Source organism: Aspergillus uvarum (assembly GCF_003184745.1).
Source record: "Aspergillus uvarum CBS 121591 unplaced genomic scaffold BO82scaffold_8, whole genome shotgun sequence".
NCBI lineage: Eukaryota > Fungi > Ascomycota > Eurotiomycetes > Eurotiales > Aspergillaceae > Aspergillus > Aspergillus uvarum.
In genome coordinates, this window is record NW_020291305.1 from 432,989 (window position 1) to 456,603 (window position 23,615).

The 23,615-nt window shown below is 56.5% G+C and overlaps 12 protein-coding genes across 12 annotated transcripts; 7 read left to right on the plus strand and 5 right to left on the minus strand.

Moving 5' to 3' along the window:
* Position 1: 1 nt before the first annotated feature.
* BO82DRAFT_429594 (aromatic alcohol reductase) lies at positions 2–1,114 on the plus strand (the record flags this gene model as incomplete). The annotated part of the gene is made up of 4 exons (XM_025640553.1): positions 2–71; positions 129–249; positions 299–395; positions 487–1,114. The coding sequence occupies exons 1-4, from the start codon at positions 39–41 to the stop codon at positions 1,112–1,114; spliced, it is 879 nt and encodes a 292-aa protein (XP_025495293.1). The 5' UTR covers positions 2–38.
* A 52-nt stretch (positions 1,115–1,166) lies between these two features.
* Positions 1,167–2,138, minus strand: BO82DRAFT_199306 (uncharacterized protein). Its single transcript, XM_025630590.1, has one exon. It carries the CDS (start codon positions 1,789–1,791, stop codon positions 1,219–1,221), a length of 573 nt encoding a protein of 190 aa, XP_025495294.1. The 5' UTR covers positions 1,792–2,138; the 3' UTR covers positions 1,167–1,218.
* A 211-nt stretch (positions 2,139–2,349) lies between these two features.
* Positions 2,350–3,977, minus strand: BO82DRAFT_275525 (cytochrome P450; the record flags this gene model as incomplete). The annotated part of the gene is made up of 2 exons (XM_025631120.1): positions 2,350–2,777; positions 2,837–3,977. 2 exons carry the CDS (start codon positions 3,975–3,977, stop codon positions 2,350–2,352), a joined length of 1,569 nt encoding a protein of 522 aa, XP_025495295.1.
* Positions 3,978–4,782: 805 nt separating this feature from the next.
* Positions 4,783–5,971, minus strand: BO82DRAFT_389683 (zinc-dependent alcohol dehydrogenase family protein; the record flags this gene model as incomplete). Its single annotated transcript, XM_025638467.1, has 3 exons — positions 5,439–5,971; positions 5,014–5,371; positions 4,783–4,957 (listed from the first exon to the last, which is right to left on the minus strand). Exons 1-3 carry the CDS (start codon positions 5,950–5,952, stop codon positions 4,783–4,785), a joined length of 1,047 nt encoding a protein of 348 aa, XP_025495296.1. The 5' UTR covers positions 5,953–5,971.
* Positions 5,972–6,647: 676 nt separating this feature from the next.
* Positions 6,648–8,537, plus strand: BO82DRAFT_425676 (AAT family amino acid transporter; the record flags this gene model as incomplete). The annotated part of the gene is made up of 2 exons (XM_025640336.1): positions 6,648–7,126; positions 7,219–8,537. 2 exons carry the CDS (start codon positions 6,648–6,650, stop codon positions 8,390–8,392), a joined length of 1,653 nt encoding a protein of 550 aa, XP_025495297.1. The 3' UTR covers positions 8,393–8,537.
* A 509-nt stretch (positions 8,538–9,046) lies between these two features.
* BO82DRAFT_389684 (GFA family protein) lies at positions 9,047–9,736 on the plus strand (the record flags this gene model as incomplete). Its single annotated transcript, XM_025638468.1, has 3 exons — positions 9,047–9,290; positions 9,371–9,570; positions 9,628–9,736. Exons 1-3 carry the CDS (start codon positions 9,150–9,152, stop codon positions 9,734–9,736), a joined length of 450 nt encoding a protein of 149 aa, XP_025495298.1. The 5' UTR covers positions 9,047–9,149.
* Positions 9,737–10,389: 653 nt separating this feature from the next.
* On the plus strand, positions 10,390–11,664 carry BO82DRAFT_381121 (mandelate racemase/muconate lactonizing enzyme family protein; the record flags this gene model as incomplete). The annotated part of the gene is made up of 1 exon (XM_025637817.1): positions 10,390–11,664. Exon 1 carries the CDS (start codon positions 10,546–10,548, stop codon positions 11,662–11,664), a length of 1,119 nt encoding a protein of 372 aa, XP_025495299.1. The 5' UTR covers positions 10,390–10,545.
* Positions 11,665–13,851: 2,187 nt separating this feature from the next.
* On the plus strand, positions 13,852–14,514 carry BO82DRAFT_351452 (CVNH domain-containing protein). The gene is made up of 3 exons (XM_025634425.1): positions 13,852–14,047; positions 14,151–14,332; positions 14,387–14,514. The coding sequence occupies exons 1-3, from the start codon at positions 13,906–13,908 to the stop codon at positions 14,390–14,392; spliced, it is 330 nt and encodes a 109-aa protein (XP_025495300.1). The 5' UTR covers positions 13,852–13,905; the 3' UTR covers positions 14,393–14,514.
* Positions 14,515–16,702: 2,188 nt separating this feature from the next.
* BO82DRAFT_399049 (uncharacterized protein) lies at positions 16,703–17,151 on the plus strand (the record flags this gene model as incomplete). Its single annotated transcript, XM_025639077.1, has 2 exons — positions 16,703–16,776; positions 17,004–17,151. The coding sequence occupies 2 exons, from the start codon at positions 16,703–16,705 to the stop codon at positions 17,149–17,151; spliced, it is 222 nt and encodes a 73-aa protein (XP_025495301.1).
* A 1,218-nt stretch (positions 17,152–18,369) lies between these two features.
* Positions 18,370–19,451, plus strand: BO82DRAFT_362016 (glycosyl transferase family protein; the record flags this gene model as incomplete). Its single annotated transcript, XM_025636835.1, has 3 exons — positions 18,370–18,400; positions 18,458–18,875; positions 18,905–19,451. 3 exons carry the CDS (start codon positions 18,370–18,372, stop codon positions 19,449–19,451), a joined length of 996 nt encoding a protein of 331 aa, XP_025495302.1.
* A 1,390-nt stretch (positions 19,452–20,841) lies between these two features.
* Positions 20,842–22,236, minus strand: BO82DRAFT_351454 (uncharacterized protein). The gene is made up of 4 exons (XM_025634426.1): positions 22,039–22,236; positions 21,585–21,957; positions 21,401–21,518; positions 20,842–21,322 (listed from the first exon to the last, which is right to left on the minus strand). The coding sequence occupies exons 1-4, from the start codon at positions 22,180–22,182 to the stop codon at positions 20,881–20,883; spliced, it is 1,077 nt and encodes a 358-aa protein (XP_025495303.1). The 5' UTR covers positions 22,183–22,236; the 3' UTR covers positions 20,842–20,880.
* Positions 22,237–22,376: 140 nt separating this feature from the next.
* BO82DRAFT_399052 (uncharacterized protein) lies at positions 22,377–23,578 on the minus strand (the record flags this gene model as incomplete). Its single annotated transcript, XM_025639078.1, has 4 exons — positions 22,377–22,472; positions 22,989–23,182; positions 23,236–23,395; positions 23,471–23,578. The coding sequence occupies 4 exons, from the start codon at positions 23,576–23,578 to the stop codon at positions 22,377–22,379; spliced, it is 558 nt and encodes a 185-aa protein (XP_025495304.1).
* Between the last annotated feature and the right edge of the window lie 37 nt (positions 23,579–23,615).

Here is a 23,615-nt window from a genome sequence, read left to right on the forward strand (position 1 = left end):
TCGCAAATTCAAGACAGCAACGTTTGCCATTCCAACCAATGTCCTCAATCAAGAACGTGGCCCTAGCAGGAGTAAGCCCTAACTCCCCGCAACCCCCCAAAACCAACGCCCAACCTAACAACCCCCAGGCCAGCGGCAACGTAGGCAGCCAAGTGCTGAACGCCCTGCTCGCCCAAAACTTCACCGTCACTATCCTGACGCGCAAGCCTGCAACCGCAACCGCAAACCCCCTTCCCCGCCGCAGCCACCGTCAAGCAAGTGGACTTCACCTCTCCCGCCTCCCTCACCGCAGCCCTAGCAAACCAGGACGCAGTAATCGACACGACCTTTTCCCCAGACATCGACACCCCACTCCAATTGATCGACGCCGCCGCCGCAGCCGGCGTCTCTCGTTTGTTCGTCCTTACCCTTCACCCTCTACCCTTCAACCTCCCCATCAAACTATCCCAAACCTCTCCCCCCAAACTAACACCCTAGAACAAACAGCATAACAAGCGACTTCGGCCTCGACCCCACCAATCCCGGAATCCACGCCCTCCCCGTCTTCGCCCGCAAAAAGGCTGCCTACGAAGCCGTGCAACGCCACGCCGCCACCGCCGCCTCCACACTAACCTACACCGTCGTCGCCTGCGGGGTCTTCCTGGACTGGGCTCTGGATTCTGGGTTCGCAGGGTTGGACCTCACCGCCCGGAAAATCCGAATCTTCGGGGACGGGGAAAACGTCGTCCCCTGGACGACGCTGGCGGATGTGGGTCGCGCCACGGCGGCGGTGCTGCTGCACCCGCAGGAGACGCGCGATCGGGTTATGTATGTGCATTCGGTGTATTTGTCTCAGAGGGAGTTGGTGACGGTGGTGAGGAAGGTGCTTGGGGCGGAGGGGTGGGAGGAGACGCGTGAGAGGGATATGCGGGGGTTGATGGAGGCGGCGGTGGCAGATCTTAGGGAGGGGCGAGGGGTGACGGCGGCCACGTTTGAGGTGCAGATTCAGTATTGCGTGGCTACGCGGGAGTTGGCGCATCCGTGGGAGAGGGATGATAATGCGTTGTTGGGGGTGAAAGAGTTGGGGGTGGAAGAGGTGGAGGGGTTGGTTGGCAGGATTGCGCGGGGATTGTGAGGGTGAGTTAGGGTTACGACTTTGAAGTACTGGGTCTTTTGAAAGGGAGGGGGGATTAGGTATGGATATCCCTTCTCTGTATATTGCCGCTACCATCTAACATCTTATTCCAAGCGTAGATATACATCTGCCATAGGATATATAAAACCAGTATGTCCCCCACCGTCAATTCCCTTCTCGTCTTCGCCGACAGATAGACTCCCAGCGCCCTCCTCTCTTCCCTCACACGGACCTTTCTCCTCACCTTTGCCATCCCCTTTCCTCTTACCCGTCAAAGGCAAGCAGCGCATCACCACCGGCCCAAAAGCCGACACCCCCGCCATAGCCACCGCGACATAGAACGCCCTTACAACCGCTCCATTATACGCCGCCAGCACCCCCGCCATCTGACTCTCCGGCACCACCCCGAGAAACCCCACCGCCCCGGCCTGCAGCATCGCCTTCACCTCCCCAGCCCCCAAGACTCCCCGCAGGTTTCCTTGCAACTCATTCTGAAACACGCTCTGCCCCAATGGCAAAAACACCGCACTCGCCAGCGTCTGCGTAAAGGTCAGAATCGTCGTCGCCAGGGGCATATCGACCGGCGCCACGGCGACCGACGCAACGAGCATCACATTCTGGGCGCCGAGGCCCATCCCCGCGCTCAAGAGGATCTGGTCATCGTGATCTTCCTCCATGCCACCTCCACGATGAGCACGGAAGACGTCGAGCTCCTCGAACACGTCTTCAGCACGCTGCGGCCCACACGTGGTGTCTCGAGTGTCTTGGAGCGACTGTACAGTATCTGCGAGGATCTGGGGCGTGGGGCACGGGGACTGCTGGAGTCACGGAAATGTACTGGTGTCGAAATGCAAGGCAAGCCAAAGCCCGAAGGCCGAGTTCATGAGCTATCTCACCTATCCCCAGGCAGAGCAGGTGTCTGAGCTCTTAAATAGTTGGGAGGCGGGACATCCCTCCGTCATGGATTTGGTTGGCTTGATACCTGAACAGGTTTAGACATGTTTACTTTGCTTAGAAAAATCAAAGTTGTAGTGAACACGAGCTCTCGGGATTGCAGTCGCTCGTTGCGGATTCCGAGTCCATCAGTGTACAAGCAACTATATCATGCCCCCAACCACTGGCTCTCGGACTTACATCCCTAGGCTTGAGGAGACCAGGCCGAGTTTAACTCCCTATAAAGGATAAAGACCAAGGTGACACGACTTATATTACGGCGACGATAACACCCACGTAAATCAACGAACCAGCCCCACGCGTGTCCCATTCCGCGAACACAGCGTGAGCCCCCGACTCTCCTCCCACGGCCCGGGATCGCGACTCTCCAGTCCACGAAACTCCTGCACCATGCGCACTAGCACGTAGCTCGCCTCGGTCAAGGCATACCGCTGCCCGATGCAAATCCGCGGCCCGCCGTTGAATGGCAGATACCCCCAGCGCAGCCGCAGCTGGAGCTTGCCGTCCTCCCAGCGCTCGGGGCGGAAGTCGTCGACATCATCCCCGTAGAGATCCGCGCGACGGTGCATGGCGTAGAGGCTGTAGCCGACGAGCGTGCCCTTGGGCACGAACGCGGGGGAGAGGCCGTCATCCCCGCCGCCGAGGGGGAGGACGGTGTCGCGGATGGCCTCGCGTTGGTTGCGGGGGACGACGGGGTGGAGGCGGAGGGCTGGAGGACTTTTAATTAGATGTAGTCCTACAAGAAGCGAACAAAGGGAAACAACGTACACTCCTTGATACAACACTCCACAAACTTCAACCCCTGCAACTCCTCATAGCTCGGTGGACGACCCTGCAAGCCCTCCACCTCGCGGCGCAGCCTCGCCCAGATCGCCGGACATTTGGCGAGCATGAAGAACAGATTCCCCAGCAGACTGGCCGTGGTATCGCGTCCGGCCAGAAGCACCGCCATCAGCTCGTCCAGAATGCGCTCTTTATCCGACGTGCGCGCCGCCAGCTCGTGCGAGAAGATGCGCTTGCCCTTGGGCTTTCCCGCCTCCACCCGGTCCACATCCCCTGAACTGTCATCAGTCTTGCGCATCTCGACCGCACGAACCGCCTCATCCACAAACACGCGCACAAAATCGCGACAGTGACGGTTACACTCATCGGCCTTGCGATCGCGGTACAACGCATTCCACCGGCCCAGGGTCCCACGCACCAGCACCGCCTTTTGGGCATACTGGAACGCCTCCGCGAAGCTAACCTGCCCCTCGTCTTCCTGGGTCTGGTTGACCGGCGTCCGGAGAGTATGCACCGACTCTCCGAACAAGAACCCCGTCGCGGAGTCGATCGTATACTTGAAGAACCACTCCTGCAGATCCACGGTGGCCCCATCGCACGGCAAGACATCCAGCAAATCCTGGAAGAGCGCCTCCAGCACCGCCAAATCGGCGACGACCTGGTCGCGCGCGAAGCTGGGGCGCAGCAGGGCGCGCGAGGCCGCCCAGTGCGCGCCGTCGCTGTTGAAGATGCCCTGGCCCAGCAGCGGGCGGAAGGGTTCGGTGCGGTGGCGCAGCCCGTAGTCCTGGAAGTTGACCGACAGCACCGTCTTTATGTTCTCGGGCTCGATGGTTAGGATGATCCGGTGCTGCAGCTCGCGGGTTGTGAAAGTACGGCCGTAGCGGTCGAAGAGCTCGCGGCCACGGGCGAGGATCCGGTGGGTGCGGATGGCCCGAATCATGCTGGGGAGGGTGTCGAGCCCTAGGAACGGGTCGCGGTTGAAGGCCCGCGCGATGGGGCGGCAGCCATATTGTCGGGCGTGGTGGCGGCGGCGGCGGAGGGTGCGGTGGATTGTGTTGAGGAGGTGGATTGCTGTTAGGGCCAGGGCTGCGAGGATGGAGAGTATGAGCTTGGAGGGGAGGGCCATTGTTGCGACGGTGAAGATGGTGGGAGTGGATGGTTGGAGCGCATGGTTGTTGCGGTCTAGGCAGAAGTTATAGTTGGCTTGGGTCACGTGAGAGGGTTGGTCGTAATCTTAGCAGGCTCTGGTATAGACGAGGATAAGTGTTGACCCATTGTATTCTGTCTGACATTACGTTAACACGTCGTATTGTATTGGAAATGGGATCAAGGAGAAGATGGATGTTCAATGCAGGAACGTCAGAAGTTCTCTGCAGTTGTAGGCTTTCCGAGTGGTTTCCATGCATAGGGTAGCACGATCAAAATTAGCGTCGTGTTTTTGGAGTCAGGCATCACTATCAACATTTTGAAATCGGGACAAAGTATGCGCACCGTGGTAGCTTTGATACTGCACAGCCCCGTGGCCGAAGGATCGGGCTAGAACAAGCTTATCATTTACAGGAGGAACCGCTCCTATAGGACACAAAACAAAACATTGTGGTCAGCAAGAGAGTATCCAACCGTATTGGAGAGCACTATCAAGCTAAAAGTCTGGACAACCGCAGTACTGAGATACTGTTGAAAGTTGTTTCGGTGCGGTTGGGCTTGAAATATATACACAAAATTACACCGATACTCACTTTTCCTTGGCTGAGCCCGAATTACTAGTAGCTAGAATAGACTCTGAACACGTTGAGTTGTCAGAGGTTTCTTTTGGAGTTTGATATTGATTAGAGCCTCGGTCCCAGGCTTACTGGCGACCGGCAAGACCCGCATCCAAGCGATGGTATTCCGTTCACCTTCCTTGACTTACTCTGGCCAGAAGCCCTAATCTACAAACGAAGCACAATCTTGCCCACCTGCTTCCCCTGCCAGATATACTCGACTGCCTCCTCTGCCTTCTCAAACGGAAACACCGAGTCAATCAGATCATCCAATCGAATTTGCGTCGACGCGAGCGCCGCACAGAAGTCCTCCGTATCAAACTTCGATCCGGCATTAATACCCCTACCACCGAATTAGCCAATCCCTCCGCATCCACTTCCCCCCAAGGTCCCACTCACCTCAAAACCACCCGCCGATCGATAATAACCGGCACCAACTCCGCCAGATCCTGCGCCTTTTGCTTCCCCAGATACCCGACCTGGCTGACAATCCCACCGCGCCGCGTGCACTTCATCGACTGCACAAGCGAGGGCGTGCCCCCGTTCTCCACCACAATGTCCACGCCCACCCCGTCCGTCAACCGGAGCACCTCCTCCTCCCACGCCGAAATCTTGGAGTAGTTCACCGTCAACAACGGCGGATCGGCATACTTCTCCCGCATGGCTGCGAGCTTCTCATCGCTCGACGAGGTCAGGATCACGCGTAGGCCCGCCGCGCGCGCAAGCTTCAGCGCAAAGACACTCACGCCGCCGGTCCCTATACACCCCCCAAAACCAGTCAGCCCGGTTATCCCCACCAGTCCACTACGCAAAAGACCACAAACCCTGAATCAGCACTGTCTGCCCGATGCTCATCCCCTTGAGCGCAGACCACGCCGTCACGCCCGCGCACGGGATCGTCGCCGCACTAATCCAGTCCAGATACGCCGGCAGCTTGACGACCACCCGCTCGTCGAAGACGACGTGGTCCGCCATGACTCCGTCCTCGTCGGCCGCGAGCCAGCTGCGGCCCAGCTCCCGACCGGACACGAACTGCGTGTCGATGATGGGGGCGACGCGGTCGCCGACGGCGAGGGTGGTGACCTTGTCGCCGGCGGCAACGACTTCCCCGGCGGCGTCATTACCCAGAATCCCGTGCGGAAGGACGGGCCACGGGTTCCCGCCGTTGGCGATGTTGGCGTCGCGGTAGTTGAGGGCGATGGCGTGGATTTTGATCAGCACGGAAGTTGGGCCTAGGGGCGGCAGGGGTTCGTCGACGGCGTAGAGTTTGGCGGTGCCGGGGGTGTAGTCGTCTGTTCGGCGGAAGGCGCGCCGGGTGGTAGGGAGTGTGGGGGGCATTGTTTTGGGTCGGTGTGAGGGGATTTTGTGGAGGTGAGGTTGTCGAGAACAGTGTGAGAGAGGCGGGAGGGAAGTGAGGATTTATGGTGAGGATTTATGGTGAGGATTGATGCCCCCGCATGGATGTGGGATGGAAGTAAACATTGGTTACACGTCATTTCGATGCCAGCACGCCCTTCCCCAGAATTCCGGATGTTTCTCTACGAGAGTGGAGACCATGGAGACTCTGGGAGTGGGGAATGAAAGGCATCAGGTTAGGGCTAAGGCCGATCGGGTAATGAGATCCGTCCAAAGGGGGACGGACAAGATACCTTCATCTCACCAATCAATCGATCTAACTTTCTGCACAGCCCATGTAGTCGGCGGGTCATCTACTGAAGATGGTGAATAATTCGAGATTTTGAAGATAGCAATTTATCTCCGTTGAAGTACTGTACCTATTGCGGTATGGAAAATGAGAGCCATCTCGGGATGGCCTAGCCTCGCCGTTTGCGGCTTCCCCACCCCAGAGGCTCCTTGCATATGCTTATCTCCCAGAAACGTGTGGCGTCGCTGCAATCTATACAGACCGGTCTCGAAGCAATTTATAATGCTGGACACCTCCGCTATGCGCACGGGTTTCTGGTGCCCCTCTTACCGAAGAGTCCTCCGCACCCAGTCCCCTTGAAACAAAAACTCACCCCGCGCAGCACAAGATGTCAGAAGACAAGATAGACCGCAAACTTGAGGAAGCCCTCGAGGCCGACGTGCAGGCCTGCCCCGTGGAACCCCTCGCGCCACAAGGCCTCCAGCGCCGACTAAACAATCGCCAAACCCAACTCCTCGCCATCGGAGGGTCGATAGGCACCGCCCTGTTCATCAGCATCGGCAACGGGCTCGCCACCGGCGGCCCCGGCAGCCTACTGGTGGCCTACACCCTCTACGCCCTCGTAATCGCGTGTATCAACAACTGCGTAGCGGAGATGACGGTCCTCCAGCCCGTGTCCGGCGGCTTCATCCGGCTGGCCGGCAAGTGGGTCGACGACGCTCTGGGGTTCATGGTGGGCTGGAACTTCTTCTTCTACGAGGCGCTGTTGATCCCCTACGAGATCACCGCCATCAACCTGGTTTTGGGGTACTGGCGGAACGACATCCCCGTGGCGGCAGTCTGCGCCGCCTGCATTGCTCTTTACACGTACGCCCCGAAGCCTCCAAGACTGCTACTAACCCACCACGACCAGCATCCCCACCTCGACCCCACGAGCCTGACACTAACACCTGACACAGGGTGATCAACTTCCTCGCCGTCCGCGCCTACGGTGAGGCCGAATTCTGGCTCTCGAGCGGCAAGATCCTGCTGATCTTCACCCTGATCTTCTTCACCTTCATCACCATGGTCGGCGGCAACCCGCAGCACGACGCCTACGGCTTCCGGTACTGGAACCACCCTGGCGCATTCGCCGCATACCGCTCCTCGGGCAAGACAGGCCAGTTCGAGGGCTTCCTCGCCGCTCTGTGGTCGGCCGCCTTCACCATCGTGGGACCGGAGTACATCTCCATGTCCGCGGCGGAAGCGCAGCGGCCGCGCACCGTCGTCAAGGCGGCTTTCAAGACCATCTACTGGCGATTCGGGCTGTTCTTCGTGCTCGGCGTCACCTGCGTCGGCATCGTCGTCCCTTGGACCGACCCCACCCTGCAGGCGATCCTGCACGGCCAGAGCAGCGCCACAGGCGCCGCCGCCTCGCCGTACGTGATCGCCATGGCCAACCTCCGCATCACGGGGCTCCCGCACCTCGTCAATGCCCTCCTGATCACCTCCATCTTCTCGGCCGGCAACACACTGACCTACTGCGCCACACGCTCACTGTACGGCCTCGCGCTCGAGGGCCGCGCGCCGCGCGTGCTCACCAAGACCCGGAACGGCGTGCCCGTCTACGCGTTTGCAATTGTTATCTGCTTCCCGTTCCTCTCGTTCCTGCAACTGTCCAACAACTCCGCCAAGGTCCTCAACCTCCTCGTCTCGCTCATAACAGCCGGCGCGTTAATCGATTTCCTGGTCATGTGCATCACCTACCTGCAGTTCTACCGCGCATGCCAGGTGCAAGGGCTCGATCGCCGGACGCTGCCGTATGTTGGGTGGGGTCAGCCGTACTGCGCGTGGATCGGGGTCGTGGGGATGGTGTTCGTGCTGCTCGGGTACGGGTATACGGCGTTTGCGCCGTGGGATGTGCAGACGTTCTTTGAGAATTACTCTATGCAGCTCGTGGCGCCGGTGCTGTTTTTCGGGTGGAAGTGGCTGAAGGGGACCACGGTTGTGAAGGCTGAGGAGGTGGACTTGGTGTGGGAGGCGCCCGCGGTGGATGCATATGAGGCGGGGTTTGAGGGGCCCATGCCGGGGTTTTGGGAGGAGGTGGTTGGATTGGTGTGGCGGGGGAGCAAGAGGAGGGGCGTTGGGGTGTGAAGATTGCGACTGGCCGATTGAGGGTTTATGGTGCAGCTTCATGAAAGTGTTTGTGATCTATGGGGTGGATACATTGGCATGTGCGCTGCTGTTTGGGCTAGCCCTATGTTTTGCTGTCTGGCCTCCGATACACTCTCAACAGACAAATATCACGCTTGCTTGCCAGATGTATTCTCTTCTCTCAAAATCATAGCTCTAGCTTGGATAACATGTCCGGAGACATATGGTAACTACAGCCATGGTGATGATCTGTATGGAGTAACGTTCTCGGTGTCTCTGAGGAAACTACTCGGTTCACTAACTCACTGTCTAGCACCTCTACGGAGCGGAGATATGATCTACAAAGGATTAGCATTAGCCTCCAGAGCAGTGCGCTTCATGGTAAGACTCACGTCCTATACATTTTTCTCCGTAGGCAAGCAAAATCATGGCATGTCGGTGACGGGAGTCACTGGACCAAAGACTAACTAACCTAACTCAAGATGCGATGTTATGCCTTCGCTCGGAGAAAGCAAGCTTACCCCGCGTATCTCCGATGCAGTACAGTCTTAGTCCTGTCTAACCGGATCAGGCGTGTTTGATGAGCGCCAGATACCGCAGATCCACCCATAAGCCTCCCATCTCCCACTCGCCCCTCCAGCCCCCGCAGGCATACTCTTATCTTGACATCAGCAGCGAGATAATTACCCCCTGCCACACTCGACCACATCATCAACGCAGAATTCCAGCTCCAACACAGCTCAAATCACCGCCCACCATGTCCATCTCCCCCACAACAACCCACACCGGCGCCTGCCTCTGCCGCGCCATCCAGTTCACCGTCACTGGCGCCCCCACCGCCGTCTACTGCTGCTACTGCCGCGACTGCTCCCTCGGCGCCGGCGGACCCTGCCAGATAGTGAGTCTCTACTCTGGCCCCCCTTATCCCATCATAACCATGACCACCTCGTGCCTCAACAAGATACCCTAACAATACAGACCGCACGCTACCCCCAATCGCAATTCACCCTTCACGACACCGACAGCCAACTACGCTTCTACGCAATCACCGATACGACGAGCGGGGCCCCCAAGCACAAGTACTTCTGCGGAAGATGCGGATGCACCGTCTACACTGTCCCACGCGCGACCGAGGGCGGCGGGACTGTGGTGGTGCGGCCGGCGTTGATTCCGGATGGGTGCGTTTCTTTCCTTGTACAATGGATTGGGCCTGTATGGTATTGACAGGAATGTAGGTTGGAGATCTTCACGCCGCAGATTGAGTGTTTTACTCGGTGCCGGCCGGGGTGGTTTGCTGGGTGTGAGGGGGTGCAGGGGAGGTTCGAGGGGAGTTGGAGGGCTTAGGGTTTTGGATTTGTGTAAAAGATGGATTGCTGGGAGTGGCTGCGATTGGGTTTGATTGGAGTTGACAAGGGTGGTGTTGGGGGCGGAGACTTGGGGATGAAATCAGGAACATTGGAGTTAATGGGAGGCTTCCTGGTCGCATAAAATATGCAAATTGGCTCGTAGGCGGTGCTGCTATGTCTTAGTCTTTGCGGATACTGAGGTGTTTTCCTGGGCTGTTGATGGTCTCGCATCCAGATGATTGAGCAGATAGAATGACAGACACTTGCCGTGGCAAGGCTTCTTCGAGAGATTCTCCACACTGTAGGGCGCTTTGCATGATAAGAACTAGGTGGATTTACCCCGCAATAGTCTGTCGCGATACTGTAATGCTTAGCTGGCGTGGCCAAGACCCTAGGCGAACTGCATATCAAGTCCAGCGGGGCAATGCGGGGTGCAGTTGATAGGCTCAGGCTCTCGTCTTTGACACTGAATTTGGTCTAGCGTCCAACAACTATCCTTGAGGAAGGTATATCAATAACAGACTGCAAGCCTTAGATATCCCAAACGAGCAAGAAATTCGAGACTCGAGAAACAGGCGGATTGTCTACCCTTTCGGGAATCCGGGACCGTACGCGGCGGCGCCTGTGGACAGCCAAGCCCTAAAACCACCACCCGTTTTGAAGAACACAGCATACACATGCACAGGATCCCAGCTAACCACCGCTAGAATATATGAGGACGGTCCTTCCGGGCAAAAGATCAGACCGTCAATGCAACACATCATCTCGCCTTCCCTGCTTCAACCCAACCATCGCTGACCCCCGAAAATGGCCTCCCTCAAAATCGCCCGCATCGACGTCTACCAAGTCGACCTCCCTTACGCCGGCGGCGTCTACCACCTCTCCGGCGGTCGCACATACACCAGCTTCGACGCGACCATTGTCTGCATCACCACCAACACCGGCCTCGAAGGCTGGGGCGAAAGCACCCCCTTCGGCGCGACGTACATCGCCTCCCACGCGCGCGGCGTCCGCGCTGGCATCGCCGAGCTCGCGCCGCACCTCCTGGGCCTCGACCCACGACGAGTCGACCGGATCAACGAGGCGATGGACGCCGCCCTAGTAGGGCACGCACACGCCAAGACCGCGCTCGACGTCGCCTGCTGGGACGTCTTCGGCAAATCCGTCGGGCTGCCCGTGTGCGAGCTGCTGGGCGGTCGCACCAACACCGCCATGCCGGTGATCAGCTCAATCCATGTGGGCGAGCCGGCCGAAATGCGGCAGCGCGTCGCCGACCACCGCACCCGGGGGTACCGCGGCCACTCGGTGAAGGTATCCGGTAATGATCCTGCTGCCGACGCGGCACGGATCACCGCGTCCTTGGCGGACCGCCAACCCGGGGAGTTCTTCATCGTCGATGCGAACGGCGGACTGACGGTGGAGACAGCACTGCGGATGCTACGGCTGCTCCCGCCGGCGCTGGACTTCGTCCTGGAGGCCCCCTGCGCGACGTGGCGGGAGTGCGTCTCGCTGCGGCGGCGGACGGATGTACCCATCATCTTCGATGAGTTGGCCACGGACGATGCGTCGGTGATTCAGCTCGTGGCGGACGATGCCGCCGAGGGCATTGGGTTGAAGATCTCCAAGAACGGGGGGTTGACGCGCGGCCGGAGGCAGCGGGATATCTGCCTCGCGGCGGGGTATACGGTCAGCGTGCAGGAGACCACGGGGTCGGATATCGCGTTTGCGGCGATCGTGCATCTGGGCCAGACGGTGCCGGAGCGGTATCTGCGGTGTGTGCTGGAGAGTCGAGATATGGTGGCGCTCAAGACGGCGGATGGGGAGTTTGAGGTGCGCCAGGGTAGGATCTCCGCGCCCACGGGGCCGGGGTTGGGTGTTACGCCGCGCTTGGAGGTGTTGGGCGAGCCGATCGCGAGCTACTTTTAGGGCGCTGCTCGTTTGTAGGGGTCTTATACTTTGAGTCGATATAATGCAGCGTGTAGCTCGAAGTGTCGACGTTGCCTCGGGATTGCCGTCAGAAACACGGTCGGGGATATCTTGATTGTTGGGCGTGGAGCCTTAACTTTCCCTAGATTTTCGGATTCAGATTCATGAGTGATTTCATTGGGTTGAATTCAGCATGCTCTGGATGTACTTGCTTCAAACTGAGAAAAGAAATGGAAGCCGCATACAGCCTCAATCCAAAGCGCAACACTACGCCATGAGTCGTATAACATTGTCACAATGCATGTTCAGAGTCCTCGACCACGGCTGGAGATTGGTCGACTATAGTGGAAAATATGGAGCTCTGTCGCTGACGTTCTGATCTAGTGTTCTCAAGATATAGCCTTATATCGCTGAGACTTGCTTTGCTGCGAATGAGGTCCAACAAAGGCACAATATTGGCATCCGTACTGTTCTTTAGAGCTTGAAACAGCTCAACCAAAATATCCCGTTCTGTACGCATGTCTTCAATCCTCTGCTGAGAGGTCAAGTTGCGTCGCCCATCTTGGTCCGTGTCGAAGGTACAGGCGAGTCGATGCTCGGTGCAACGCTCGCAGGCAGCGGCCTTGTCCCTAACTCGGCACTATCGTCAAGTTAATCATGGTTTGGGATCAAAGAGAGCGGAACGGTTGCTACTATTGTCTTTTGTCGCCTGCACTCGCCGCACGCTGCCGACCCCTTGCGGACGCAGGCTGCCGTGACGTTGGGCCTGGTGGAAGGTGAACAGAACGGGAACGATGGAGCTGGGATTATGGGCGGCATGAGGAAGAGTTTGTATTTGTAGGAGATATGATTGCCCAGCTGTTCTGCTCATAGCCAGATCAAATCAAACAATCTCTCTCACAGTGGAGGGAATTCCCGGGCGGGAGTTCGAATTATGTTCCAGTCACGGGTGCATGCATCTCGGACTCTTTATCCGATTTTGTTTGAATCAGTAAACAAACATTATCCACACTGGCTCTTAGTCATTCCTCTTTCTTCCTTTTTTTTTTTTGGTATTTCCCCTTATGTTTTCGCATTTGTTTCTCTTCTGTCATGCGAGCTCGGAAACCTCATTCGCCCTTGCTTTTCCAATGACCAGCAAGCAGGTCTCCCATCTTAAACCTAACCTTAGATTTTATTCCCAAGCATCTTTGGACTTACGAGTGTCACTTAGCTGAGTGGGGAACAAATTGCACCTCTCACAAACTATGCTGGGTCAACAAACAATCTAGTTATCCACTTCCCATTCAATGGGAACTAGCAGTGCCGATATCGGCCGTTTCTCTTGTACAGTACCTCTAGCTACCGTGGGATACGCTCGACACACTATAATATTATACAGCTTACAGGTAGCCAAAGACTTAACATAGAGTCATATTTCTTCCGGATTAGCCTGAAAACATTGGTGTTTTTACCTAGCGAATAGAGGGGTATCATGAATCAGGATACTTTAGGCCGGTGTCTGCTCAATCAGGACGTCAAAAGACTCGTCTAAGAGCTATTATCGTATAGAATCGAAGCATTCGCCGTGCTGGTGCCCATGAACTGTGTCATGGTAGGTAAACCGCCAATCCTTGAATTTCAGACTTGTCTTCGTGATACTGGACGTCTGGGGGGGGGGGGGGGGAACAGTTTCATTCCGTTAATTAGAGAGAGTTAATCTTATAGTGAAGATCGCTTTTCGAAGTCTTTATAATTATGATTTATAATATCAGTTCCGCTTGTTCTGTCTTCCCATACTGTATCCAGAGCCTCTCGGGAGAAAGGTTTTCTATCCAATATATCCCAAGCTAAGGTTCACTCTATGCCTATAGGCTCTTTGTTGCTAATTAGCTGTCAAGACTGTGGAAAGACTGTATGCAAGGCGATGAAGGTAGTAGACGCTCGGCACGTGCCCTCACAAAGGAGATCAATTTCCCACTGAACTCCACCATGCAACGCAACTTGACATTCTATTTCATACGAGTGATATTAATCCCATTCGCTCGAATCACTCTTTTGAAAGCAAGATGTCGTCATACAGCCTCCAACGTGCAGTTGAATGCACCATGAGGCGCCCAAAGGGCAGCCATGCACAACACCCGCATCTCCGCCCGCATATATAACCCTAACCCCGCGACCGTCGAACACGACTTCTCACTTCCACCCCGCGCATTTCAACCTACCATCACGTCAACCTCCTCAGCTTGTACTTCGAGCAATATGTCCTTCCACACCTCCTGCCAGAACATCCACCTCATCAAGGAGGACGGCCGCACCATCCTCCACGCCGAGGTCCGCCGCCGCAACAACGAGATGGTCGCGCGGACGTTCCCGTTGGATCGACACATCGGCAATGCGAACGGTGAGTAGCTTCCACCTTTCTTTACTTTGGAAATCGAAACATAATATGCGTTTGAGCTTTGGGGAAAAAGATAGGTGATAACTGACGACTTGAACCACGACAGGAGGCTTCCAATGGGGCGGACATGACTTCACCCACAGCGCGCGCGACATCGAACTCGAACAGACCGAGCGGGGCCCCCGGCTGACGGCCTTTCTGAAGGGTAATGGTGGGGAATACCGGGAGTTGCAGGGCTTGTACCTGGCCGATCGAATCAAGAACCAGGATGGGGAGCTGATCTATCTGGTAGGTTGGGAATTGTTCTCCGGGGGATGACGGTGTGCTGACTTTCGATGCTAGAATTGAATAAAGTGCAGGGGTTTCATGACGGGAGTGGGGCTGATTGGGTCGGAACTGATGTAGATACGTAGATGGTTTAGGCTGTTGATAATGGCATGATATTCTGGGCTGGGTTTACGCCGGTTACAGGGCTGTGTTGATGAAGGGTAGGACGTAGAGATGACAGTAGTCCATGGTTTTTCTGTAGATAGTGTCTTGATCAGAGGTAGTGAGGGAGTCCACGCGGATCTCTTTTTTCTTGCTGGTAGGTTCTGCTGCCGGGTGACGTGGTGATAAGAGCGTAGAGATATTCCCGTCACTGGAATAGATCGTTGGCTTGATGACATCATGAATGTCACGGCGGACATTACCAATCTTCTAACCAGCCTGCGGAGGCCATCTCTCGACGTGCCGACGAAGCTTGAATTGAGATTTCATCGGGATTGACAGGGACTTTCCCTTGGGGTTCAGCGCTGAACCCAATTGAGCCCGGATCCCGCGCGACGGATCTTCATGCCGCGGTACTCAACAACGAGAGTAGAAAAGGGCCCGACAACCCCGCCGTAGGAATAGCTTTACCTTTGGACATGCAGAGGAAAAGGCGAAGCAAAGTCGACTACGCACAGAATGGTTGACAAGAAGGTACACCGATCCCACAACCGCTGGCCCTCAATGTCTCAAAGACTAATGTGCATCATGCAAAGAGGATCTACTACACCTACAAGACCATCGAAGCGTACAACAAGTACGATGATGATGTGAGGAAGTAAGTGCAAGTCACTATCTCATCCAACCTGCCTGATGCAGCTAACTCCGGGCCCACGACAGAATCATCCAGGATGATACCGACCAGGACATCTGGATCTGCAACCGAGCGCTGCCTCCGACCTGCTACCCTCCGTAAGACTGCGACCAATAATTCAGTTGGATTAGTGACTGACGGTATCTTCTAGGCCGCTAAGTGAGGAGTGCATCAAGAAACTGAAAGAGCTAAGTCACGATGTGGTTGTTCATGAGATTGAGGGTTAGTGGTTGCTGTCGGTGCCCTGTGTATTACTCACTTGGATAATATGACAATCAGCAACTGGTTTCTCTCTGGTTTCATCCGGCCAGGTAATAAGGTACCGGTACATCGTTTGTGTTCAAAGCCCATTCATATCGTGACTTGGTAGAAGCTTAGGGTTCGACCCCGGCAGTACCGGCCCCGAGCAGCCCGGCGCATACATCTTCACCAACGATGGCGATCTAGTCTAGTCGGCCACCGGCTATATAGCCGGGTAGGTGGCAGACTTTGGTCCCACCGTGGTCGCTGGAAGGCTTGTCCTGCGTGCTTTTCAGGGGAGACTCGATGCCCCGCACGGACGCATGTACGGGGGCCATGTCATCCTAGACGACCACTACGAAGCCATTAAGACAACCCGGGCAGGATTGCATCGACTAGTCTCGTGCCATGAGTTCCAGGTAGTTGAAGGAGAGACTGTCTTGATTGAGGCGCCGGTCTCGATTCCCACCGATCTCTCACCCTACGGAGGCGATGAGAACCAGACCTGGTTTGTGACGAATGGATTTCAAGGTCGGACCCCATCTCTTTACAGGTCCTCGTGAAACTAATGTAATTCTTTCTGCCAATCTAGAGCTCAAGATCTGGACCGGTCAAATCCTCTTTGAATGGTATAGCTACGACCACGTCAGCCCCAAATGTGAGTACCCTAGGCCTGTCTATCCAACACCAGAATAATCCACCACTGACCCAATCCACCGAGGACACCCATCTCCCCCTGGAAGAGACCGGCTCACTCGGGGGACGTTCTTCCGGGCAACTACTTGATCTCGGCGCGCAGGCTCCGACTTCGAGGTCCCTGAGAGTGTGCGATTCGCCCACCAGCACGACGCGCGCTTCCGGTACCGCTCCGCCGACAGCACCATCGAGCAGATCTCCTTTTTCGACAACGCGATGCACACCGTCCCCGGCCATGCCCTGAACCCTTCCTTCCGCGCGCGCTTCGTGGAGTTCAACCACACCGCCGGCACGGCTTCCGAGGTGCGCACGTATACTCCCCCCAACGCGCTGGCCACCAAGTCCCAGGGCAACGTGCAGCTGCTGGCTAATGGGAACGTCTTCGTGAACTGGGGCCAGGCGGGTGCGGTGACCGAGTATGCCGAGGACGGCAAGGTGCTATTCCATGCGTACCTGAATTCGGAGCCACCGCGGAACGTGCAGAGCTAGCAAGAAAAGATAGGATACTAACCCCCAAAAGCGACCGCACCACGAAGCGCGGCCTCTTCGTCCTCCCCGCCAGCACCTGAAACCTCATCGGCTACATCTGCCTCCGCGAGATGCCCTCCACCGCCAGCCGGCAGCGTAAGTACGCGACCATTGTCGCGGCGAGCGTGGGGTACGCGGCTATGCAGTACGTTACCTTACCCCAGCCTTCATCATAACTCCTCCCCCGCATTACCCTCAGTCTGTATACCAATTTCTTCTATCAAACTAATGTTTCTTTTGTAAAGTATTCTCAATGTTGCCTGGTTAGCAGTGAACTGCACCACGCCCCAAGAACGAAGTGTGGCTCTGTGTTCGTCTCCCTCCTTGGTACTGGATCAATTCTGGAACAAACAGAAAAAATAATGAAGACAGACTCATCATGACGGCCGCCAATCTCTCCGGGATCAGCGGGGGCCAGATCTTCCGGACGGACGACGCGCCGCTCTACCGGCACGGGCTGACGGCTCTGTGTGCGCTGGCAGGCGCGGCGTGGGTGCAGGAGGTGGGATTAAATGTTTGATACCGGGTTGCGGGCAGGAAGACTACACTGGTGAAGAGGGGGGGTAGCTTGATTGTGTTATAACTTATAAAGGGATGAGAGATGGAGTTGGAGAGACGTGGGTGGTGGAGCCGGAAAGCAGGTAAAAAGCGCGGGGGGAGATATAGGGCTGAAGGCTTAGGGCTAAGCCAGGGTCGGGCATTGTATTTGTTGAATTTGGTGGTGGTAGTAACTTACGAGGTACAGTCCTCGGTACTATGTGGATCCGGGTCAGCGTAATCAATGTCTCAGAGGGTGACGATCCGTTCTTTCATGGGCTAGGGATTATTCCTCTGTCTAGTTTGTTTAGCTCTATCCGCTACAGTGCACTTCGGTGTCCTTAGTGCAGTTTGTCTCTTGATTGGGTCTCTTTAGTGCCATTGGTTCTATGATCTGGTTCCTTTAGTGTCATTAGTCTCGTACTCTGGTCCACTTTCCCGAATATCCGCCCTTACGGCCCCTGATCCACGGTATCCCAGGTCTACCACGAGGCTAAACGGGGTCAGGGGTCCTGCTCGCCCGGTCGTCGCTTGTTTCTTAGTGGGATTGCCTTGATCTGCGGCGGATAAGGGCGGATAAGGGCGGCTATTCAGCTGGGTCGGGACGGAACGTCATGTCATCCATCCATGCCACGGCCGTGTGACCATTCTACAGGTACTACAGGAAATTAGGGCTATTGCAACGGAGACAGAAAGAATATTGACCTGAGCATTTGCTCACAGAGGCTTCTACCCCTTCAAGATACCTCGTCTGGTGCTGTTGAGATTGAGTATTCGCAAATAAATCCCATTGTGGATCAGAAATAGACCTAAACATTCAGTGGGTCTACGATCGACACGCTCAACTCATGCATCTGCACGAGACAGTTCTGCAAGACCGCCTTGTCTCAGCCAGACGAACACCGAGCATCAAGGGGCACAAGCAGCCCTCCGCTCCAAGCATACCCCGTTGAAGCATTCTCACTGGCCGTGCCGGAAGTTTAGTTCTGCGGCCAAGACATAAAAGTGGGCCTGGGGCTGAATTCTCAATTGCCTGCGCTGAGCTGAGAGGGGATCTCCGTGATCGGCACAATCGATCGAATCTCGATCTGCGCCCAGCGATCGCGATCCAAAAGTACGCTGCGTGCGTCATATATAAGTCCTCCATCCCGCATGCTGCGAATACACCCCAGATCAGAGCATCCCCATCAGCATCGCAAAAATGACCACCGTGACCGACCCCCCGCAAAAAGGTACGCTACAGCCCGACCCCTATCCCAGATCACATCCAGAACTAACCCCAACCCCAGTCTGGGCCTCCCTAATCACCAACCTGCACTACCTGCCCGGCCTCCTCACCCTCGCGCACTCCCTCCACCAAACCAACACAGCCTACCCCTTCCTGGCCCTATACACGACCTCCCTCCCAGAAGAAGGCATCGCCGCCCTCCGCGCCCGCGGCATCCCCAGCCGCCTAGTCCCCACCATCACCCCGGCCGGGACCTGCACGCACGAGCACGACCCGCGCTTCGCCGAAGCGTGGAAGAAGCTCATCGTGTTTTCGTTAGAAGACTACGCCCGCATCGTCCTGCTGGACAGTGACATGCTCGTGCGCCAGAACATGGACGAGCTGATGGAGCTCCCCCTCGACGGAGAGACGCAGATCCTCGCTGCCAGCCACGCGTGCGCCTGCAACCCGCTGAAAAAGCCGCATTATCCGAGTGATTGGTTAGTCTAGACCCCTTCCCCCAATCCAGCTCCCCCTACCCATCGTATCAATTCGATCGCAGCAACCATCCGATCCCGATCCCAGCAACACTAACAAGAAATGTGGGCAGGACCCCGCAAAACTGCGCCTACACAGCCCAACGCCCCTTCCCGGACACCGCCCAAACGACGGGTCCCGACGCCACCGCGGGCGTGGCGATGCTCAACAGCGGGCTACTGGTCGTGCAACCCCGGCAAACGGACTTCGTGGCCGTGCAGACGGCGCTCCGGGACACGAACCGCGTAAAAGGGTATGCGCTGGCGGACCAGGAGCTGCTGTCGAACGTGTTCCGGGGCCGGTGGCGGCCGCTGCCGTATGTGTATAATGCGCTGAAGCCGATGCGCGGGGTGGAGGGGACGCATGCGGACCTTTGGCGCGATGGGGCGGTCAAGAATGTGCATTTTATCTTTGCGGTGAAGCCGTGGCAGATGGACCGGGAACGTGAGGAAGGGGATGAGTTGGTGCGGTGGTGGTGGGCGGTGGATGATGAGCGGAGGCGGGGGGAGAGAGCCCGAGGGGTGGTGGATGGGTATTAGGTACCCAGTGGGATAGCCCTAATCCCTGGTGGGGAGGGGGATTGTGCGTAGCGAAGACTGTTGTCTCGCGCCTTTGACTATGGGCTTCGCCCTTGATTTTATTTCGGGCTGCACTGTACTTGTATTCCCGCTTGATTGCTTGGGAGAAAGTGCAGGTGCGGCGTTGTTGAGAGGAGGGATAATGGTGGACCGGCCAATTGACAGGCAGTATAGTACTTGTGGAGTGGACGCAAGTCTGCTTACCGTATTGACATGACGAGCAGCTGGGCCTAGTCAATTGAACGACTTCACTTAGGGAACTGTGACTGAAGAAGGGCTGCATGTGAAGTGAATAGACAGAGGGCTCGCGGGCCTCAAGTAGTGATTAGGGCAGCACGTGGGCCTCTTGGGACATTTCCCCTGCCCCTTCCTAAACCCCTTCTTGAACAGGAATATGTTGGACATCAATTGGTGGGCTGAGCGGTCTCGATGTACCTGCAGGTCATTCAAGCGTAGCTGCTTGCTTGCGATCAACCTATATTTCTTAGCAAGTAAGCAGAGGGCCTTTTTGTCTCCCAAGTGGTGATGAGCCTTGGAGTCCGGGAGACACGCTCACAATGCTTAGAGGTATTGCATTGAGACAAAGCTGTGCGTTAGCATCCATCACGAAAATCCCAGTAAGTCGGTTGATACGGCTCCAACCGAAGAACAGAAACAACCCCCCTAAACTATATCACAGCCGAAGAACAGTCGAACACAACATCTCGATTCAAAATGAAGGACACAACACGAGAAGCACCACACCACAACCCCTCAGCACAGACGACAAGGAACACGCCAGAAATAAATACGAGAACCACCCAGTCTAAAACTCATCATTGCCCAAGAATAGCACCCGACAAGCGAGACGCGATGGATCCCGGACTTGAATGACATCTGGACTAGCCCCGGCCGGGCCATACTTCTACGTTAGCGAGGTCCGGCACGCTAACCCAAGGCAAGCAAGCCCTAGACTACAGAGTACGACTGCCGGCAAAATGATGACCCACTCTTTTTGAAAGGGAACAGAAAAATCCAGTGGCTTGGGTTATCTGAGACACCGAGTGCACCTTGGAAAGTGCATTCCCCCTTTTTGCGATGGACTCTGGTAGCGACGGTCGGGGTTGGCCCAATGACAACTACCGACCGGCTACAAGGGCTACAAGCGGGGAGAACCCGGTCTGAAAGTGGTCCCTCCCCAAATTTGAGAGCGGGAAAACCGGCACTGAGTGGCAACTGGCACCAAAGCACCCCCCCAAAAAAATCCAGGTTTTCTCCCCGCGCGCCAGCTAGCTCCCCGGCCCGGCGGGGGTGGTCGTGGTCCCTGCATTGCCGACAAAGCTGAACATCCAGAACTTATGATCCTGCTAGAATTATAGTACTATGAATATCAGAATGTATATACAACAGCCTACGACTCGTCCCGCGCCGTCACGACAGAAAACTCGACCTGCTTCTGAATCCCGCTCTCGACCACCACCGCCCCGTCGTCGCCGCGCCGGCCGGACCCCGACGGCGGCCGGTGGAGATCCTTCAGGATCTGCTCGATGCTGTCGGCGTCGTCGCGCTGGGCCGACGCCTGCCGCTCGTAGTAGTGGCCGCCCGGGGCGGACTCCTTGCCCTTGGAGTAGGGCCCGGACAGCTCGTAGGAGCGCGACCGCGCCGCGGACGAGAGCTTCTGCACCGAGGAGATCAGCAGGGGCCGCACGCAGGGCACCGAGCTCGTGATGATGATGATCAGGCTCTCCGCGAAGCCCCAGCGGATCAGCTCCACGCCGCCCGAGGCCCCGACGTTGGTCACACTGGGGACGTCCTTCAGCTTGGTGGTTTTGATGATCGAGGCGATCATGGCCCTAGTTCGGTTAGCCTCACTTCCAATCCCAGGGAGGATAGGGAGGCGGAAGCTAACGCCTCAGGGGTGGGGTACATACACCAGGCCGAGACTCAGCAGCACGATCAAACTAATCTTGATCCGGAGACGGAGGTTCAGGTTCCAGAAGACGATGGTGGGGAAGACGGCGAGGAAGAGATCGGTCGCGGTGTTGACGGCTGTTTTCCACGCCAAACCTGTTAGTCTGGTTGACGCCAATCGAAGAGGAAGTGGGCAGAACTCACAGGACGAAAAGTAGGAGAACCGCACCACCGCCACCGTGTTGCCGCAGGTGGTCGTGATGTTCGCATTCCACAGGATCCGATCGTCCCGACAGATGCTCATCGGCAGCACCGCCGACACAATGTTGGCGGCCAGCTGCAGCAGCATAGCCACCCACAGCGCGATCCCGTACTTCTTGTTGCCGCCCAGGATCCCCAGCAGATAGATCACGAACGAGCAGCGCGCGATGCCCGTGCTGATCGTCACCAGCAGCACTTCCAGCGCGATGTACTTGAGGATGTGCTCCACATTCTTGGTGGGCAGTAGGGTGAGGTCGGAGCCGAAGCCTTCGCGCACGGAGAGCGTCAGGAGGACCGTCGAGGATAGGGTCAATGCCTAGTAAAGCTGGGCGTTAGCGACTCAGCTCCAAATGAAGGATGCTTGCGAGTAAAATGCTGAGGCAAGGGGCTGTCGTACCCAAGAGATAAACATCAACGCATCGTCGACATAGAGCTGACGGATCTTGATTTTCGCAGCCACACGAAGGATGAGGATCACCGTCGCGATACCGACGGCCACCCATATACCCTTCTCCAGGGCAGAACCGTCGGGGTTATGCATCGTGAGAAACGGCAGGGGAGGGGGAAGGGGGGGGGGTTTGTAACAATAGCGGCGACGATCGCCTTCGAGCGAAAAACGGGGATCGCCGTTTTAGTTATATTTATTCCTGATGGCGCTTTGCAGGGATGGTTTTTAAACTTTAGGCACGGATTCTGCACACATGGTTCGAGAATCGAGACTGCGCTGCTAGCAGGCTAGTTCACTTCCCAGATCCAGTTGGCCGGCTCCTGTCGGCTACTCTGAGAAATTGCTCGGGTGGGGACCTCATTATTGAGACCCAAGCCACTAGACTAGACCAATTATCAGCGCACTCGCCACGAGGTAGTTCTGCAGAACGCAGTTGCCGTCTATTCTATTGCAAGAAATATGCCCCACGCCATCTCGCTTGCGGTTCGATCCCCAATGTCACTGCATATAGGGCGACCCAACTGAAAATGTGCTGCTGGTCCAAGCTCATCCAAGGAGTGCGCTCTCCGCCTAGATGCGGAATTTAAGTTCAATGACGCGGTGGGGACCATGGTGTCAAAGTTTGGGTGACAAATGGATTCACCTGTGCACTCTCACCCAGGTATCCGTTCATTGGATTGACCTGCACCGTTCCAAGTTTTGACTCAGGACGAGCACTGAATTTTCAGCAGCAGCCCGCGCCCCCCGTGGCCGTCCCGAGGGTTAGACGGGAGGTACCCGCCGCCCTCCAGCCCTAATCGCCAAATTGGCCAATGCACAGGGATCGCGGAAGCAGGAACAGATCAAGGACACTTCCAGCGCTGAGCTGAGTGGTACGATGTCCTGATTAGCCTTCGTACCTGGTTCTTGTTGTCCATGGAATCAGTGGCCAATTTCCGGGCGTAAACCTTGAGGTGGGAGGTGGGAGGTGGGAGAGACAACCGCACAGCGAGATAGCGCCGGTCGGCAGCACGGCCAGTTGAGGTAAAGTGTAGCCAGCAACATTCCCTCCCAGTGAGTGAGTCTCCCATGGACCTCAAATTCAGCCAGCACCCTGAGTCAGTTTGAGTCAGTTCAAAGTTGGCCGGATCCGATCCGCACGCTCACGGAACTCTGGTTCCGGGTCGTGCGCCGAGCGCGAGTCAAGATGCAGGTTATACTCCCTCTCGGCTGCTTTCACCACCGAAGGGGAATAAGCATTCTTCTTGGAGAGCTTGACGTTTGGGGGCCATTCGGTGGCTGAGTCATCTTTCCTTCCTTGCGAGATCTAGAAACCTTAAGATCAGAGCTTCTACCTCGATGCCGCAGCAAAGAGTCCATATCGACAGCCATGTCAACCTACAGTCTCTATAATGGATCTTGGGTTTCCAAAGTTGCAAGGCGTCGTTCCTGCAGTCCTCTCGGAGATCGCTGCTAGCTTTTGAGCCGTCGACTTTAGGGGCGGGTCCATCGCGGTCGAACGCTCTATTCTGGGACGAACGTGTTCG